At 41.0% G+C, this 16,759-nt stretch overlaps 1 gene segment (V, D, J or C); it reads right to left on the bottom strand.

Moving 5' to 3' along the window:
- Positions 1-1,322: 1,322 nt before the first annotated feature.
- LOC128310948 (immunoglobulin heavy variable 1-69-2-like) lies at positions 1,323-1,844 on the bottom strand. The segment is given in 2 exon segments: positions 1,323-1,678; positions 1,764-1,844. Coding segments are annotated over 2 exon segments (360 nt in total).
- Between the last annotated feature and the right edge of the window lie 14,915 nt (positions 1,845-16,759).

The raw sequence follows: 16,759 nt of genomic DNA on the forward strand, positions 1-16,759 counted from the left end.
TCTTGTATGGTTACAGAAATGAGGACAGTAGCTGTTATGGACATTTCCTCCCTAGTTTTCTGTGACTATGTTTGTGTTGTCTTTTTTTTCCCCTCTATGTTTTCTTTGCCAAGTAACATAAGATATATTTACTTTATATGATTGTATGTAAGAATTCTTAATTTTGCATCATTATATTTTAGTTATGGGTTACTTGGGAGAAGAGCAAACACCACACATGAGCTTCACGTCCTCTTCTGGGGAAGGGGATAGTGTATTTTTGGTTGTATGCAAGACACTTGTATCATCTAAGGTGAAATTATGACTCTGGTATTTTCTTTATATGCAGAATCAGTGTTATTTAAGAGATGCGTGTGGATTCCCATGTTTACAGGAGGTTGACTTGTCCTGGTTAACTTTATGTGTCATCTTTACCGGTTCATGGGTGTCTAGATTAAACATTGTTTCTGTGGTTGTCTGTGATGTTGTTTGAAGAAGAGATTGATATTTGCATTCATGGTGTCTTGGTAAGTGGGCATCATCCAATCCATTAAGGTTATGAATAGAATAAAAATAAAAGTGAAGCAAATTCTCTCATTTTTACTTCTGGTGTGCCTGCTTGAGCTGTAACATTGGCTTCCTCTTGCCCTTGGAATGAAAGTTAAACCATCAGGTCCCCATGTGTTCAGACTTGACACTAGTTTGGAGTCAGATGATAATTACACCACTGACTTTACTGGGTATCCAGAATGTGATAGTATATCATGGGACATCTCAGCCTATTTAGTCATGTAAGCCAATGTGCTATGTGTTCTGTTCCTCAGGGTTATCCTGACTAATACATGTAGATGCTTTTTCTCTTGTAGTTCCAAGTATTTGAAGAAAGCTGTAACACATATAAAGTCCTGAGAAGCAAAGTGACATGAATGAAGTGTCATGGTGTTTGACTGGGACAAGAGCAGGGTGAGGATAACGAGGAGCTATGGGATCCTGTGGTCCCAGCTGCAACGTGAGCACACCTGGGACTCCTGTAAATGTTCAGTTGATGTACTTCAGGATATGTGTAAACCATTGATATTTAGTACAAGGGTAAGCAATTGTAAGAGACTCTATCTCTTGTTCATGTAAGTATAGTTTTCTTAGTAAAACAAACTTGTAAACCAGACACAAAGTATGTAAGCACAGAATCATGTGTCCAGAGAGGATTGCTGGGGGAAAATGCTATATGGAGAGGAAGCCCCAGGCCATGACAAAAAACCTTCCAGCAACCTCTACCTGCACCTGCTCCTGGGACCACAAACAGAATGGTGCATAGTGTGCACCCCCTGGTGGTCCTGATCTTCTTCTACAGGGCGGTTTGTGTCTGGGCTCAAACTGACAACCCCTCACTGTGTCCTGGCACAGTAATACATGGCCGTGTCTGCAGACCTCACACTGCTTAGCTCCATGTAGGCTGTGTTTGTGGATGTGTCTGCCGTCAGAGTGAGTCTGCCCTGGAACTTCTGTGCATAGCTTGTAGCACCATCTTCAGGGTCAATGCTTCCCATCCACTCAAACCCTTGTGCAGGAGCCTGTAGCATCCAGTGCATGTAGTAATCAGTGAAGCTGTATCCAAATGCTTTGCAGAAGATCTTCACTGATGCCCAAGTCTTCCTCACTTCAGCCCCAGACTGCACCAGCAAAACCTTGGAGTGCACACCTGTAGAGAGGGGACAAGAGTGGATGAAATCAATGTTGACTGGTCCTGGTCCTCTCCTCTGTCCAGGGAATTGGGTGACCCTTACCTGTAGCCACTGCCACCAGGTAGAGAATTCTCCAGCTCCAGTCCATTGTGAGGGGATGTGTCTCAGGGTCTCTGATAGAGGATGGCGTTTTACAGTGATGCTCTCAGGGCACAGACACACCCATACTTAACCTGGTGCTCTTATGATTATTTGCATAGTCATGAGACAGAGTATTTCATACACAGGACCAGAACCATCTAGAGAATGTCACAGGGACTCTGCACATTGGGACTCAGAGGGTACCAGTCTAATCCTTGTTTGAGGATATGGTCCTTGGCCAGGTTCCTGAACTGTGTGCAGACTGAGCTCCTGCCACTGAGTGATAAGACCTTACAGGAAATTCTCCCCATTGTGGACCAGTATTGAATGAGCCAGAGACCACTTGAACCTGTTGTTGGCTCTGATATCTGAACGTCTTATTCCTGGATAAGCGTGTCTCCAAACTGCTGCACAAAATGGGGTAATAAATGCATCCTGGCTTCCATCTCTTAGATGAAGATATCTAAAAGCCCTGGACTAGCAGCGTCTTCAAGTGTCTTCTTATTGCCTGAGTTCATTAAATGCTCTGATGGAACAGGATATTTAAACACCCTTTAGCATCCCTCATCTACTGATATTTTAGATTGCTTTCAGGAAAAGGAAACACTGGCTTCTGACAGGAAAGCCTTCCGCACCCCTTGTGCACCTACTCACCTGGGGTATCAGCCTGGTGCTGGGTAGTACTGAAAGCTCCCTGCAGTCTAGGCCTGGCCCTGCAGGGAGGTTCCTGTCAAGACTCACAGGACATTTATTCCAGTGTCTCTACTCCAGCATTACATGGTGGAGGGGAGCAGAATATGCCACCCCAAATATGCTACTGGAATAAAAGATGCTTGAGAAACAGCCAGTGCAGAGACACACTGACCATCCTTTGTTCCCTAAACAGAATATAAATCTCCTATGTGAAATACACCCTTTTTGTACCAGGAGGAGAGAACTGTCCTTAGCACCAGAAAAAGGAATTTAGGCCCCAGAATGCTGTGCAGAGAAACCTTAGTTCTTCACTATTGTAGTAACACTAACCACCCATCATTGTATTGAATATCTTCATAAATATTTTGTTTATTTTGTAAAACTTAAGGAGCTCTTGGCTTTGCTGACTTCTTTTTGTTAATATTTTTAGGGGTCTCTTATAAATACACAATTAAAGTTGTGTTTCTCTGATAGTTTGTCTTATGACAACTTAATTATTAAACCAGATAAATAATCCAGAAGGGAAAAATAGAAATTTTCCTGCCACCACATTGTCTGTGCTATGCCTTCAAAGGCTCTTCCAGTGACACCATAGGCTGTGCTAGTGTCTGTAAAATAGTGACCTGGATTTGTGAAACCTGCACTCTGAAGAGAGACCCAAATCACAGTTTTATGAACCCACTAGGGTGTACCTTCCAGGGAGCCTCAAATTCACTGATGCAGTCCACACTCATAGTGAATCCAGAGACTCTGGGGACTTCGGGGGTAGCATCTTATCTCCTTTAGGTTCCTGTGGTTGAAAGTCAGGTCTGAATATATCTGCTCATACAGTCACGAGTAGCTCACAGCCTGCTGCATATCTACTCTCCAATACAACCTACACACAGTAGCTGATATTAACTGTATGGATCCCATATTTGCCCTTTTTAGTAGTGCCACAAAGCTCCTTTAGTTTTTCCAGGGGACCTGGAATACACACTTGTTGGGTCAGATCCCTGTGCTTGAGTGTCAGTGAAGCATCTCTGTGATGGGGTGTCCCTTCTGGAGGTCAGTCAGTGTTTCACTGTGCAGATGAACTACATGATACCTGACCTGTCTCATTTGTTCATGTTTCCAGAACAAAAATGCTGTATGTAAAAAGCCACAGGAGAGGAGATGCATCCACTTCTCCTTTGGTTGAAATAACTCCTCACTAGAGCTTGATGTTGTGCATGGAGAGGCCTCCTGGGTGTCCTCGATGGTGAGAAGTACTGCAGGGCCTGAGAGGATTTGGGCGATTGCAGGAGTGTCCCCCCCCTCCATTCAGTACACAGGACCTTGCACCATTGTGCCTGACAGCGCACCCACTGAGATGGATGGTGTGTGTCTTCCTGCAGACCGGGGCTGGGCCCTGGATCTATTCCCACTTGTGTCTGTGTAGTGAAGAAAAGTTCTCAGACACAAGATTGGACAGACGTGCAGGGCTGTGTCTGTGAGAAAGCAGCAGCAGCAGACTGCACATAGCCTTTATTTCATATTTCATTAGGTAGAAGAATCAAAGAATATCAAAGCAGTAAGAGAACACAAAGGATCTTAGTACTTCACACAGACCTATGTCTAGGGGCTACGTGAAGGCATGAAGGGAGTGTGTGTGGTTTCAAGGAAAGTCAGGGAACTCCATGAGGCACTATATCTTAACTGTCCTTTGGGGCATCACAGGTCTCTGTATCTCATAACGCTATTGCATTCGAAGGCCTTGAGCCAATAACATTGCTGACATTTCTGCTATTGCCCCATTCACCCTCCATGACTTACAATACACTCGCTAGAAATAAGTGCACCTCTCCCCACTTTTGTTTTTCAGTTGTAGAAACAAAGATCATGGTGGAAATGGTGAGTATCTGGGTATTGGCAAAGAACACCTTAGGTGATTTGGTAGAGGAACAGAGGGAAATTATCATTTTGAAGACTGAAATGAAAAACAAGATCATCAATAATATTGTAATAATACTAAGCCAAGAAAGAAGATTGAACCCATAGTACTAGTTGTTTTTTTTTGTTTTTTTTGTTTTGTTTTGTTTTTTTTTGGCCGGTCCAATCAGAAATGTCATTGAGAGTGTCAATCGTTGCTTTTTGCTTTTCTTGTTGAAGCTCTCGGAATTGTTTTTGTAACTTCATTTTAAAGTTATCCATAGAGGTACTTACGGGGTGAATTAGATGCTTGATTGAGGTAACAGTGTATTGTTCCCGAAACTCATAAAGACTGGGGGTGACACAATTAGTATTGAATCCCGAGTCACATATGATTTGTGATTGGGTCTACAAAGTCTGTTGACATTTTCCTAGCCAGGCAACAGTGGCTTCTAATGCCTGAAGTTGGGGAAGGATTAGTTGATTAATCCTCACTTGCTCTTCTAAATCTAATTTTGTGTTTTGTATATATTGATTTACATGATGTTTCTTCTGTAAAGAGATGGTTAGAGAGGCGTCTGTCATGGCTGCTGTTGCTGCCATCAATGTAACGGCCAAAATAACAGTCAATAAAAGGCCCAGAAATCGCTTGGTTCTTTTTCTCTCTTTTAATGCAGAGACATGTTGTTGCAATGGGGACCCCCCCTTTCCAAAGTCAATTTAATTGGACCATTAACCAGGGTTGTGCCTTTTGTTTGGCAACATAAACAAAGGTTACATGTAAATGTGATATGTTTGTAGTAGAGAAACAGGGGTCACCCATTTTTGTTTCCTATGAAAATAGTGTATTTTTCATTAAAATCTGGAGTTGCAGTTGTAAGCAAAAATATATAGTCTTGTAGTACATATATGAGGGCTGTTTGTCTCAAAAGTATAGGACCAGTTAAATTTGCCACATATAAATGTAGTGGGACCATGTCTAAATTTTCTTTGAACAAATGGTAGGCTAATCCTCCAAGAGGAAGTTTTTTTTTTTCTTTTTTCTTTTTAATTTTCTTTTTTTTTTATTTTTTAAAATTTATATCCAAATTAGTTAGCATATAGTGTAACAATGGTTTCAGGAGTAGATTCCTTAATGCCCCTTACCCGTTTGACCCATCCCCCCCTCCCACAACCCCTCTAGTAACCCTCAGTTTGTTCTCCATATTTATGAGTCTCTTCTGTTTTGTCCCCCTCCCTGTTTTTATATTATTTTTGTTTCTCCTCCCTTATGTTCATCTGTTTTGTCTCTTAAAGTCCTCTTATGAGTGAAGTCATACGATATTTGTCTTTCTCTGGCTGACTAATTTCACTTAGCATAATACCCTCCAGTTGCATCCACGTAGTTGCAAATGGCAGGATTTCATCCTTTTTGATTGCCGAGTAACACTCTATTTGTATATATATACCACATCTTCTTTATCCATTCATCCATCGATGGACATTTGGGCTCTTTCCATGCTTTGGCTATTGTTGATAGTGCTGCTATAAACATAGGGGTGCATGTGTCCCTTCGAAACAGCACACCTGTATCCCATGGATACATGCCTAGCAGTGCAATTGCTGGGTCGTAGGGTAGTTCTATTTTTAGTTTTTTGAGGAATCTCCATAGTGTTTTCCAGAGTGGCTGCACCAGCTTGCACTGCCCCCAACAATGCAAAAGAGATCCTCTGTCTCCGCATCATTGCCAACATCTTTTGTTGCCTGAGTTGTTGTTAGCCATTCTGACAGGTGTCAGGTGGTATCTCATTGTGGTTTTGATATGTATTTCCCTGATGATGAGTGATGTTGAGCATTTTTTCATGTGTCGGTTGGCCATCTGGATGTCTTCTTTGGAGAAGTGTCTATTCATGTCTTTTGCCCAATTCTTCACTGGATTATTTGTTTTTTGGGTGTTGAGTTTGATAAGTTCTTTGTAAATTTTGGGTACTAACCCTTTATCTGAGATGTCATTTGCAAATATTTTCTCCCATTCTGTTGGTTGCCTTTTAGTTTTGTTGATTGTTTCCTTCGCTGTGCAGTGCTTTGCAGATTTTATTTTGATGAAGTCCCAGTAGTTCATTTTAGCTTTTGTTTCCCTTGCCTCCAGGGACGTGTTGAGTAAGAAGTTGCTGCGGCCAAGATCAAAGAGGTTTTTGCCTGCTTTCTCCTTGAGGATTTTCATGGCTTCCTGTCTTACATTGAGGTCTTTCATCCACTTAGAGTTTATTTTTGTGTATGGTGTAAGAAAGTGTTCCAGGTTCATTCTTCTGCATGTCACTGTCCACTTTTCCCAGCACCACTTGCTGAAGACACTGTCTTTATTCCTTTGGATGTTCTTTCCTGCTTTGTCAAAAATTAGTTGGCCATATGTCTGTGGGTCCATTTCTGGGTTCTCTATTCTGTTCCATTGATCTGAGTGTCTATTCTTGTGCCAGTACCATACTATCTTGATTATTACAGGGTTGTAGTACAGCTTGAAATCTGGGATTTTGATGCCTCCTACTTCGTATTTGTTTTTCAGGATTGCTTTGGCTATTCGGGGTCTTTTCTGGTTCCATACAGATTTTAGGATTATTTGTTCTATGTCAGTGAAGAATTCTGGTGTCACTTTGATAGGGGTTGCATTGAATATGTAGATTGCTTTGGGTAGTCATGACATTTTAATATTTGTTCTTCCTATCCATGAGCATGGAATATTTTCCCATTTGTTTGTGTCTTCTTCAATTTCTTTCATAAGCTTTCTATAGTTTTCAGTGTATAGATTTTTCACCTCTTTGGTTAGATTTATTCCTAGGTATATGGGTTTTGGTGATACTGTAAATGGGAAATATTCCTTGATTTCTCTATCTGTCGCTTCATTGTTAGTGTATAGGAATGCAACCAATTTCTCTGTGTTGATTTTATATCCTGCCACTTTGCTGAATTCATGAATCAATTCTAGCAGTTTTTTTGGTGGAGTTTTTGGGTTTTCCACATAGAGAATCATGTCATCAGTGAAGAGTGAAAGTTTGACCTCCTCCTGGCTGATTTGGATGCCATTTATTTCTTTGTGTTGTCTGATTGCAGAGGCTAAGACTTCCAATACTGTGTTGAATAACAGTGGCGAGAGTGGACATCCCTGTCTTGTTCCTGACCTTAAGGGGAAAGCTCTCAGTTTTTCCCCATTGAGGATGATATTAGCGTTGGGTCGTTCATATATGGCTTTTATGATCTCCAGGTATGCTCGTTCTATCCCTACTTTCTTGAAGGTTTTTATCAAGAAAGGATGCTGTATTTTGGCAAATGCTTCCTCTGCATCCATGGAGAAGATTATATGGTTCTTGTCATTTCTTTTATTGACGTGATGAATCACATTAATTGTTTTGCAGATATTGAACCAGCCCTGCATCCCAGGTATAAATCCCACTTGGTCATGGTGAATAATTTTTTTAATGTATGTAGGATCCAGTAGGCTAATACCTTGTTAAGGATTTTTGCACCCATGTTCATCAGGGAAATTGGTCTCCTTTTTAGTGTGGTCTCTGTCTGCTTTTGGAATCAAGTTAATGCTGGCTTCATAGAAAGAGTCTGGAAGTTTTCCTTCCATTTCTATATTTTGGAACAGCTCCAAGAGAATAGGTGTTAACTCTTCCTTAAATGTTTGGTAGAATTCCCCTGGAAAGCCATCTGGCCCTGGACTCTTGTTTTTGACAGAGTTCTGATTACTAATATTATTTCCTTACTGGTTATGGGTCTGTTCAAATGTTCTATTTCTTCCTATTTCAGTTTTGGTAGTGTATATGTTTCTAAGAATTTGTCCATTTCTTCCAGATTACCCATTTTATTGGCATATAATTGCTCTTAATATTCTCTTATTATTGTTTTTATTTCTGTTGTGTTGGTTGTTATCTCTCCTCTTTCATTCTTGATTTTACTTATTTGGGTCCTTTCCTTTTTCTTTTTGATCAAACTGGCTAGTGGTTTATCAATTTTGTTCATTTTTTCAAAGAACCTGCTTCCGGTTTCATTGATCTGCTCTACTGTTTTTTTGGTTTCAATAACAATTTCTTTTTTAATCTTTATTATTTCCTGTCTTCTGATGGTTTTGGGTTCTATTTGCTGTTCTTTTTCCAGCTACTTAAGGCATATGGTTAGGTTGTGTATCTGAGATCTTTCTTCCTTCTTTAGGAAGGTCTGGAATGCTATATACTTTCGTCTTATGACCAACTTTGCTGCGTCCCAGAGGTTTTGGGTTGTGGTGTTATCATTTTCGTTGACTTCCATATACTTTTTAATTTCCTCTTTAACTGGTTGGTTAGTCCATTCATTATTTAGTAGGATGTTCTTTAGTCTCCAAGTATTTTTTACCTTTCCAAATTTTTTCTTGTGGTTGATTTCAAGCATTGTGGTCTGAAAATATGCATAGTATGATCTCGATCTTTTTGTACTTTTTGTAATTTTGTACTTACTTAGGGCTGATTTGTGTCCCAGTGTATGGTCTTTTCTGGAGAACGTTCCATATGCACTGGAGAAGAATGCATATTCTGCTGCTTTAGGATGAAATGTTCTGAATATATCTGTTAAGTCCATCTGGTCCAGTGTGTCATTCAAAGCCATTCTTTCCTTGTTGATTTTTGTTGAGATGATCTGTCCATTGCTGTGAGTGGGGTGTTGAATTCTCCTAATATTATGGTATTACTATCGATGAGTTTCTTTATGTTTGTGATTAATTGATTTATATATTTGTGTGCTCTCCCATTTGGTGCATAAATGTTTACAATTGTTAGGTCTTCTTGGTCTATAGACCCCTTGATTATGATATAATACCCTTCTGCATCTCTTGATACAGTATTTTTTATTCTAGATTGTCTGATATAAGTATGGCTACTACGGTTTTCTTTTGTTGACCATTAGCATGATAGATAGTTATCCATCCCCTTATGTTCAATCTGAAGGTGTCTTTAGGTCTAAAGTGGGTCTCTTGTGAACAGCATATAGATGGATCTTGTTTTCTTATCCATTCCATTACTCTATGTCTTTTGATTGGGGCATTGACTCCATTGACGTTTAGAGTGAGTACTGAAAGTTATGAATTTATTGCCTTTATTATGCTTGTAGAACTGGAGTTTCTGGTGGTGTTCTCTGGTCCTTTCTAATATTTCTTGCTATACACACACACACACACACACACACACACACACACATCTTTTGTCGCCTCAGAGCGTCCCCCTTTAAATTTCTTGCAGGGATGGTTTAGTGGTCACAAACTCTTTTAATTTTTGTTTGTCTGGGAAACTTTTATCTCTCCTTGTATTTTGAATGACAGCCTTGCTGGATAAAGAATTCTTGGCTGCATAGTTTTCTGATTCAGCACACTGAATAGACTCCACCACTCCTTTCTGGCCTGCCAAGATTCTGTGGATAGGTCTGCTGCAAACCTGATCTGTCCCACCTTGTATGTTAGGGAATTTTTTTGTCCTTGCTGCTTTCATGATTCTCTCCTTCCCTGAGTACTTTGTGAATTTGACTATGATATGCCTTGTTGCTGGTCAGTTTTTGTTTAATCTAATGGGGGTCCTCTGTGATTCCTGGATTTTGATGTCTGTGTCTTTTCCCAGGTTAGGAAAGTTTTCTGCCATGATTGGCTCACATAATCCTTCTACCCCTATTTCTCTTTCTTCCTCTTCTGGGACCCCTATGAATCTGATGTTCCTTATAATGAGTCACTGATTTCTCTAATTCTTAAATCGTGCTCTTTTGCCTTAATCTCCCTCTTTTCTTTCTGCTTCATTGTTCTCTATATTTGTCCTCTATATTGCTGATTCTCTGTTCTGATTCTCTGTTCTCTGTTCTGCCTCATCCATCCATGATTGCAGCTCAGTTATAGCATTTTTAATTCCATTTTGGCTATTTTTTTCTTCTTTTATCTCTTCAGAAAGGGATTCTAATCTATTTTTGACTGCACCTAGTATTCTTATTATTGTGATTCTAAATTCTGGTTCAGACATCTTGCTTGTATCTGTGTTGGTTAAATCCCTGGCTGTCATTTCTTCTTGGTCTTTCTTTTGGGGTTAATTCCTTTGTTTTGTCATTTTGAAGGGGGAAAAGGAATTAATGAAGTAGAAAAATTGAAATAAAACAAATAAAATTACAAAAATGTTAAAATTAACAATTAACCCCCCCCCACACACACACACAAACAAATGAAATAGTTAATGCTAGATCCTAGGCGTGTTTTGGATGGGTGCAAAGTGGTTTTACAGATTAGAGAAAAAAGAAGGGGGGGAAGTAAATCATTTGAGAATTTTAAGAAATGAATACACTGAAGTAGAGTAAAATGACATGATGGGAATGAAATAGAATTTGAAAAAATATACACAAAAGTAAAGACTATAGCAAAAAAAAGAAAAATATTTTTACTAAAAATTAAAAATAAATATAAATTTTTTTGTTCTGTATTTAAGAAAAAAGAAAAGAAATGAAAAAGAAAAAAGGTAAAGAAAAGAAAAAAAACGAAATCAATTGATAATTTGAAAAAGTGAATATACTGTAGTAGACTAAAGTGAAATGATGGAAATAAAATAGAATTTGAAAAAAAAATTACATAAAACCAAAAAAATTGTAATGAAAATTAAATAAGAATATTTTTTAAATATGAAATTTATTTTCAAATGGTTTCCATACAACACCCAGTGCTCATCCCAACAGGTGCCCTCCTCAATGTCCATCACCCACCCTCCCCTCCCTCCCATCCCCCATCAACCCTCAATTTATTCAGTTTTTAAGAGCCTGTTATGGTTTGACTCCCTCCCTCTCTAACTTTTTTTCCTTTCCCCTTCCCCATGGTCTTCTGTCAAGTTTCTCAGGATCCGAATAAGAGTGAAAACATATGGTGTTTGTCTTTCTCCATATGACTAATTTCACTCAGCACAACACTCTCCATATCCATCCACGTTGCTACAAAACGCCATATTTCATTCTTTCTCAATGTCAGGTAGTATTCCATTTTGAACAGAAACCACAATTTCTTTATCCATTCATCAATTGATGGGCACTTAGACTCTTTCCATAATTTGGCTATTGTTCAAAGTGCTGCTATAAACCTTGGGGTACAAGTGCCCCTATGCATCAGCACTCCTGTATTCTTTGGGTAAATTCATAGCAGTGCTATTGCTGGGCCATAGGGTAGACCTATTTTTAATATTCTGAGAAACCTCAACACTATTTTCCAGAGTGGCTGCACCAGTTGGCATTCCCACCAACAGTGCAAGAGGGTTCCTGTTTCTCCACATCCTTGCCAGTATCTATAGTCTCCTGATTTATTCATCTTAGCCACTCTGACTGGGGTGAGATGGTATCTGAGTGTGATTTTGATTTGTATTTCCTTGATGAGGAGCGATGTTGAGCATCTTCTCATGTGCCTGTTGGCCATCCGGATGTCTTCTTTAGAGAATTGTCTATTCATGTTGGTGGGCGGGGCTGCAGTCAGACCTGATGTCTGCCCCCAGCCCACCACTGGGGCCACAATCAGAGTGGTGTGTACCTTATCTTCCCCTCTCCCAGGGGCAGGACTCACTGTGGAGTGGTGTAGCCCCTGTCTGCGCTGCTTGCACACTTCCAGGCTTGTGCTGCTTTGGTGGGATCTGGCATATTACCTGGGGTGTATCTACAAGGTGCACAGTGACAGGAGGGGCAGGCTTAGCTCCCTTTGCCATCAGTGGGAAGTGCCATCAGGGCTCGCTTTGCCATCAGTGGTCCCCTGTGGGAGGGTCCCTGCAGCACCACGAGGGAGGCAGACCTGCCGGAGGGATGGATCCACAGATGCACAGCACTGGGTGTTTGAGTGATAAAAGCAAGTTGGGTGACAGGAACTGATTCCCTTTGGGATTTCAGCTGGGGGATGGGAAAGGGAGATGGCGCTGGCCACCACCTTTTTCCCCGCCAAGCTTAGCTCTGTCTTCCAGGACTCATCAACTCTCCCTCCAGGTGTCTTCTTGCTCTCCCAGCTCTCCGAGAGCAGAGCTGTTGACTGTTAGCATCCCAGATGTTAAACCCCACTGTCTGTCAGAACTCATGGAGTCTGGCCCCTCTGCTTTTGCAAGCCAGACTTTGGGGGCTGTGTCTTGCCAGGCAGTCTGCCCCTCCACCGCCCTGGCTCCCTCCCAAACGTCCATATAGCATGCACCGCCTCTCTGCCCTTCCTACACTCTTCCGTAGGCCTCTGGTGTGTGCTTGGCCCTGGAGAGTCCATTCTGCTAGTCTTCTGGAAGTTTTCTGGTTTATTTAGGCAGATGTGGGTGGAATCTAAATGATCAGTATGATAAGGTGAGCCCAGCATTCTCCTACACCGCCATCTTCCCCTCTCTCCCCAAATAGGGATATTTTTAGTAGAAATTGAAAGTAAAAATGAAGTTTTGGTCTCTTGCCCCCCAAACGCAGGCTATAGGACAGCCAGCGAGGCATCGGAACGCCCTTGCTGTGGTTCAGCTCCTTCTTGGGAAATACCACCTCAGAGGAGATGTAGCATCATGAGGGACGACCTTGAGAACCTTGGACAGGAGCCAGCACTGCCCATAGTGCAAACAACAAGAGGGGTGCCCTCAGGGTGACCTGGCCCTCTGCCAGCCTCATGCCCCTGCTCAGGGGCATCTGCCAGTGAGAATGGATAAATGGAAGATCCTCAGAAAAGCCAGGTCTAGATCATCTGACAGAACAGAGGGATGTGCCAGGTGGCTAGAACCCTGCACCTGGGGGCCACCTGTGGGGTTAGGTATAAGTCCCAGGGTGTGGCATTGGGTGACCCTGCACATCAGTTCAGCTGGGGTGGGTGTGGGAGAGGCAGGTGGGCCATGGTCAACAGTGCTCATATGGACATGGGTAGGGACTTGGACCCAAGGACATGGCTCTGTTCAACACATTCCATATTTCCTCAAACTAGTGAATATGGGATATGCAGTTTTAACACCCTGAACTTCTCTAACAATTCCATGTTCTGTGGTACTGCTGGGTCACTTTCTATGAATGACTACTTTTCCTCATTATGGAGACCAATGCTTCATACTTCCTTGGGATGTGGAGGTGGACATTGCCAATTTGACCTTTATAGGTGATGAAAAAAAATGCTTTGTAATTTTCTGTGTCTTATTCTGGTTGGCTATTAGTTTGCAAGCCATTTTACCATTTTGGTTTTTGCTTTGAAGCTTCCTCTGAGTTTACTGAGGAAACATTTCCAGTATACTGTGTCATGATTGGGGAAGTACAAGGTTGTATTTTAGTATTTTCTTATGCCAGCTGGGGAGAACAGAAACTACTGCTTACCACGTGTGAGCCCCAGGATCTTTTTCCCTCTAATCCTTTATTGTGATTCTTTCCTGGCTTCTGGCAGTCTCCTCCTATGCATGTGGGGTTCCCTCCTCAGCTGGAGACACAAAGGGGCTGTCTGCTGGTGCCCAACTTGAGAGGAAGAGTGAATGTCCCCACTAGTTTTAAAATGCCCGCCTTCCTTTTACACAAAAACCAGATAGGGATACCATAACACACCTAAAAACTACATGGGCAAAAATCTCCTTGACCTTGGTCTTGGAAATGATGTTTCGGATATGACTCCAAATGCACAGTCAATGAAGACAAAAATCAGTGAGTGAGAACACATCAAACTAAAAATCTTCTGCTTAGGAAAAGAAACATTCACCAAAGGAAAAGACATTTTACAGGGATGGAAAAAAATTGTAAAACGTGTGATATGAGGTTCATATCCAAAATTTAAAAAAAGCTTATACAGCTCAATATTATAACAAGCAACCCAATTAAAAAAATGGGGGGTAGAGGACTTGAAAGGGCATGTTTCCAAAGTCCATGTACAAACGTCCAGCAAGTGCATTAAAACGTGCTTAACATCACTCATCACCAGAGACATGCAAATCAAAGCCACAATCCCATAACACTTCACACCTGTTATTATGGCTGTTACCATCAGACAAGAGATAACAAATGCTTGTGAGCATGTGGAAATAAGCAAACCTGGTACACTGTCCCTAGGAATGTAAACTGGTGAGGTTACTACTGAAAACAGTATGGAGAGTTCTCAAAAAATGAAAAACAAAAGTATGGTTGTGCCCAGCGATCCCTTTTCTGAGTGATATACACAGAGGATGAAGTCACTATATCAGAGATATATATTGTTCATTTCAGCATTATTCTCCACAGCTGAGATACTGAAAAAACCTAACTGCTCATCAAGGGATTAATAAAGAAGATGTGAGATTAGATAGATGGATGGATGGATACAGATAGATAGATAAATAGATGATAGATTTCATCCATATAAAAGTTAATCGTGCCATTTGTGACTACATGGATGAAGCTTGAAGACATTATGCTAAGTTAAATTAGTCAGAGAGAAAGACACATTCTGTATGATCACACTTACATGTGGAGTCTAGAAACATCAAATTCACAGAAACAGAGTGTGCAATGGTGGGTTCCAGGGACTGAGGGGCAGGGAAAATGGGGGTGGTGGAATTGCTCAGTGTGTCCAAACTTCCAGTTAGAAGATAGACAAAAAGCTTCCATGGATCTAATGTACAGTAAGATGACAATAATTAATATACATATTGTATATTGAAAGTTGCTTTATGTTCTTACCATAATTAGCTGAAGAATGTATTGACTAACTTCAACTTGGTAAACATTTCGCATTATATACATGTATCAAGGCATCATATTGTACACCTTAACCTTACATAATGTTATATGTCGATTATCTCTCAATAAATCTGGGGCCAAAAAAAAAGGTATTCCTAGAAGACATTCCTATACACATTTGGCTAGCAATAATTTAACTATGCATGGACATGACTGAAAATCATACAATATGTGATATTAACCCTAAAGATGTTTTATGCACAGAGAAGATTTCATACAAGTGTGCATGTGTCTGTGTTGCTGGGAATAATTTCATGTGATTCTGTACACCCATAGAAACAACAACCATAACAACAGGTGTTAGGACGCTGTTAGGACATGCTAATGCCATGACTGTGTTAAAGAATGTAATGCCTAAAATGGTTCCTGGATTTGCCATTATATTATGGATTTAGCCAGACGAAGGAACTCACTTCAGCACATAGACAAACTACGTACTTGCAAAGACTTGGGGGTGATAATTAGAATTTCATACCCCACATCATCCTCAATCATCACAGGAGAGGACAATGAAGATATGAGGGTTAGGGGAACAGATACAGAACATGAGAACATAGACACAAAAGTCCTTCAGGAAAAATCCGCCTGGAAACTGGCCTGGAACGTCCAGAATCATTGTCCTTGGCCCTTAATGAGATTCACAATGTTCCAAATAGCAGGCAGGGACTGACCCGCTTTGCAATAGTATTTTAGAAAGGAATCCTTAACCCTTTCATTACTGATTGAGTGAATTTTATGATAACTTATATGACCAAGTTGATGCCATGCATATCCATGTCCAAGAACTAACTGGTACACTTGGGTCATATCATCCACAGACAATAAGAACATGGCCTCTGCCACTGACAAGCCTTGCCACCCTTTCTACAGAATACTGGAAGCTAATCAGGTCTTCAGAGAGCACCCAGTGCCACCTGAAGAGAGCGGGAAGGACCTTATGACGAACTGGTAACCAACTACACTGCCATCTGAATTAGGGAAAGATGCCTCTGGATTCACACAAGCTGCACAAAATAGTTCCGCAAAATGCCATCGTCAACACCCTTGATGGCAATCCCCATGACAACCATAGGTAAGGATTCTTAGAGCCAATTCCCAGGCTCTGGAAGCACATGGCATCACATAGTAGGTCACGGATCAAAAAACTGCTCTTCCACCTAGTTTCATTTTCCGGCTCTTTCCTGTCAGGAAAAAAAAAAAAACTTTTTAAAATGGAGTCTACCCTTTCCCTACTATTTTAAGACTGTCTACGTTTCCTTTTCTCCCTCTGACCCTCTACGACTGTCTTTCAGACTGCATCTGCCCCATTCACCTGTGTAGTTATCTCAGCAGGTCAGAACCAGACCCCTACACCAGTTTTCCAAGTCCCGGCTACAGTAAATAATCAGTCTGATTGTCAATTGTTTTGACATCAGGATAGCAAGTAAGCCCCTGAAGTAATGTTTTTTCCTGCCAATGCAAGCAGGTGAATGCACCATGTGGTTGGACAAATGGAACAGTGCGGTATCCACAACCAGAACTGCAATGTCACTCTGCTTTTCCTTCCAGTGCATTTATTGGGACCACAACTTTGATGGAAGCTTCAGGATGGTCCTTTGCTCAGGTGAATTGTTGGGAGAGAATACTTCCCTTTGCATGAAGACAAGCATGGTGATGTGCTCTCTCTTGGT

The sequence above is a fragment of the Acinonyx jubatus genome, unplaced genomic scaffold (genome assembly GCF_027475565.1).
Source record: "Acinonyx jubatus isolate Ajub_Pintada_27869175 unplaced genomic scaffold, VMU_Ajub_asm_v1.0 scaffold_21, whole genome shotgun sequence".
Classification (NCBI taxonomy): Eukaryota; Metazoa; Chordata; class Mammalia; order Carnivora; family Felidae; genus Acinonyx; species Acinonyx jubatus.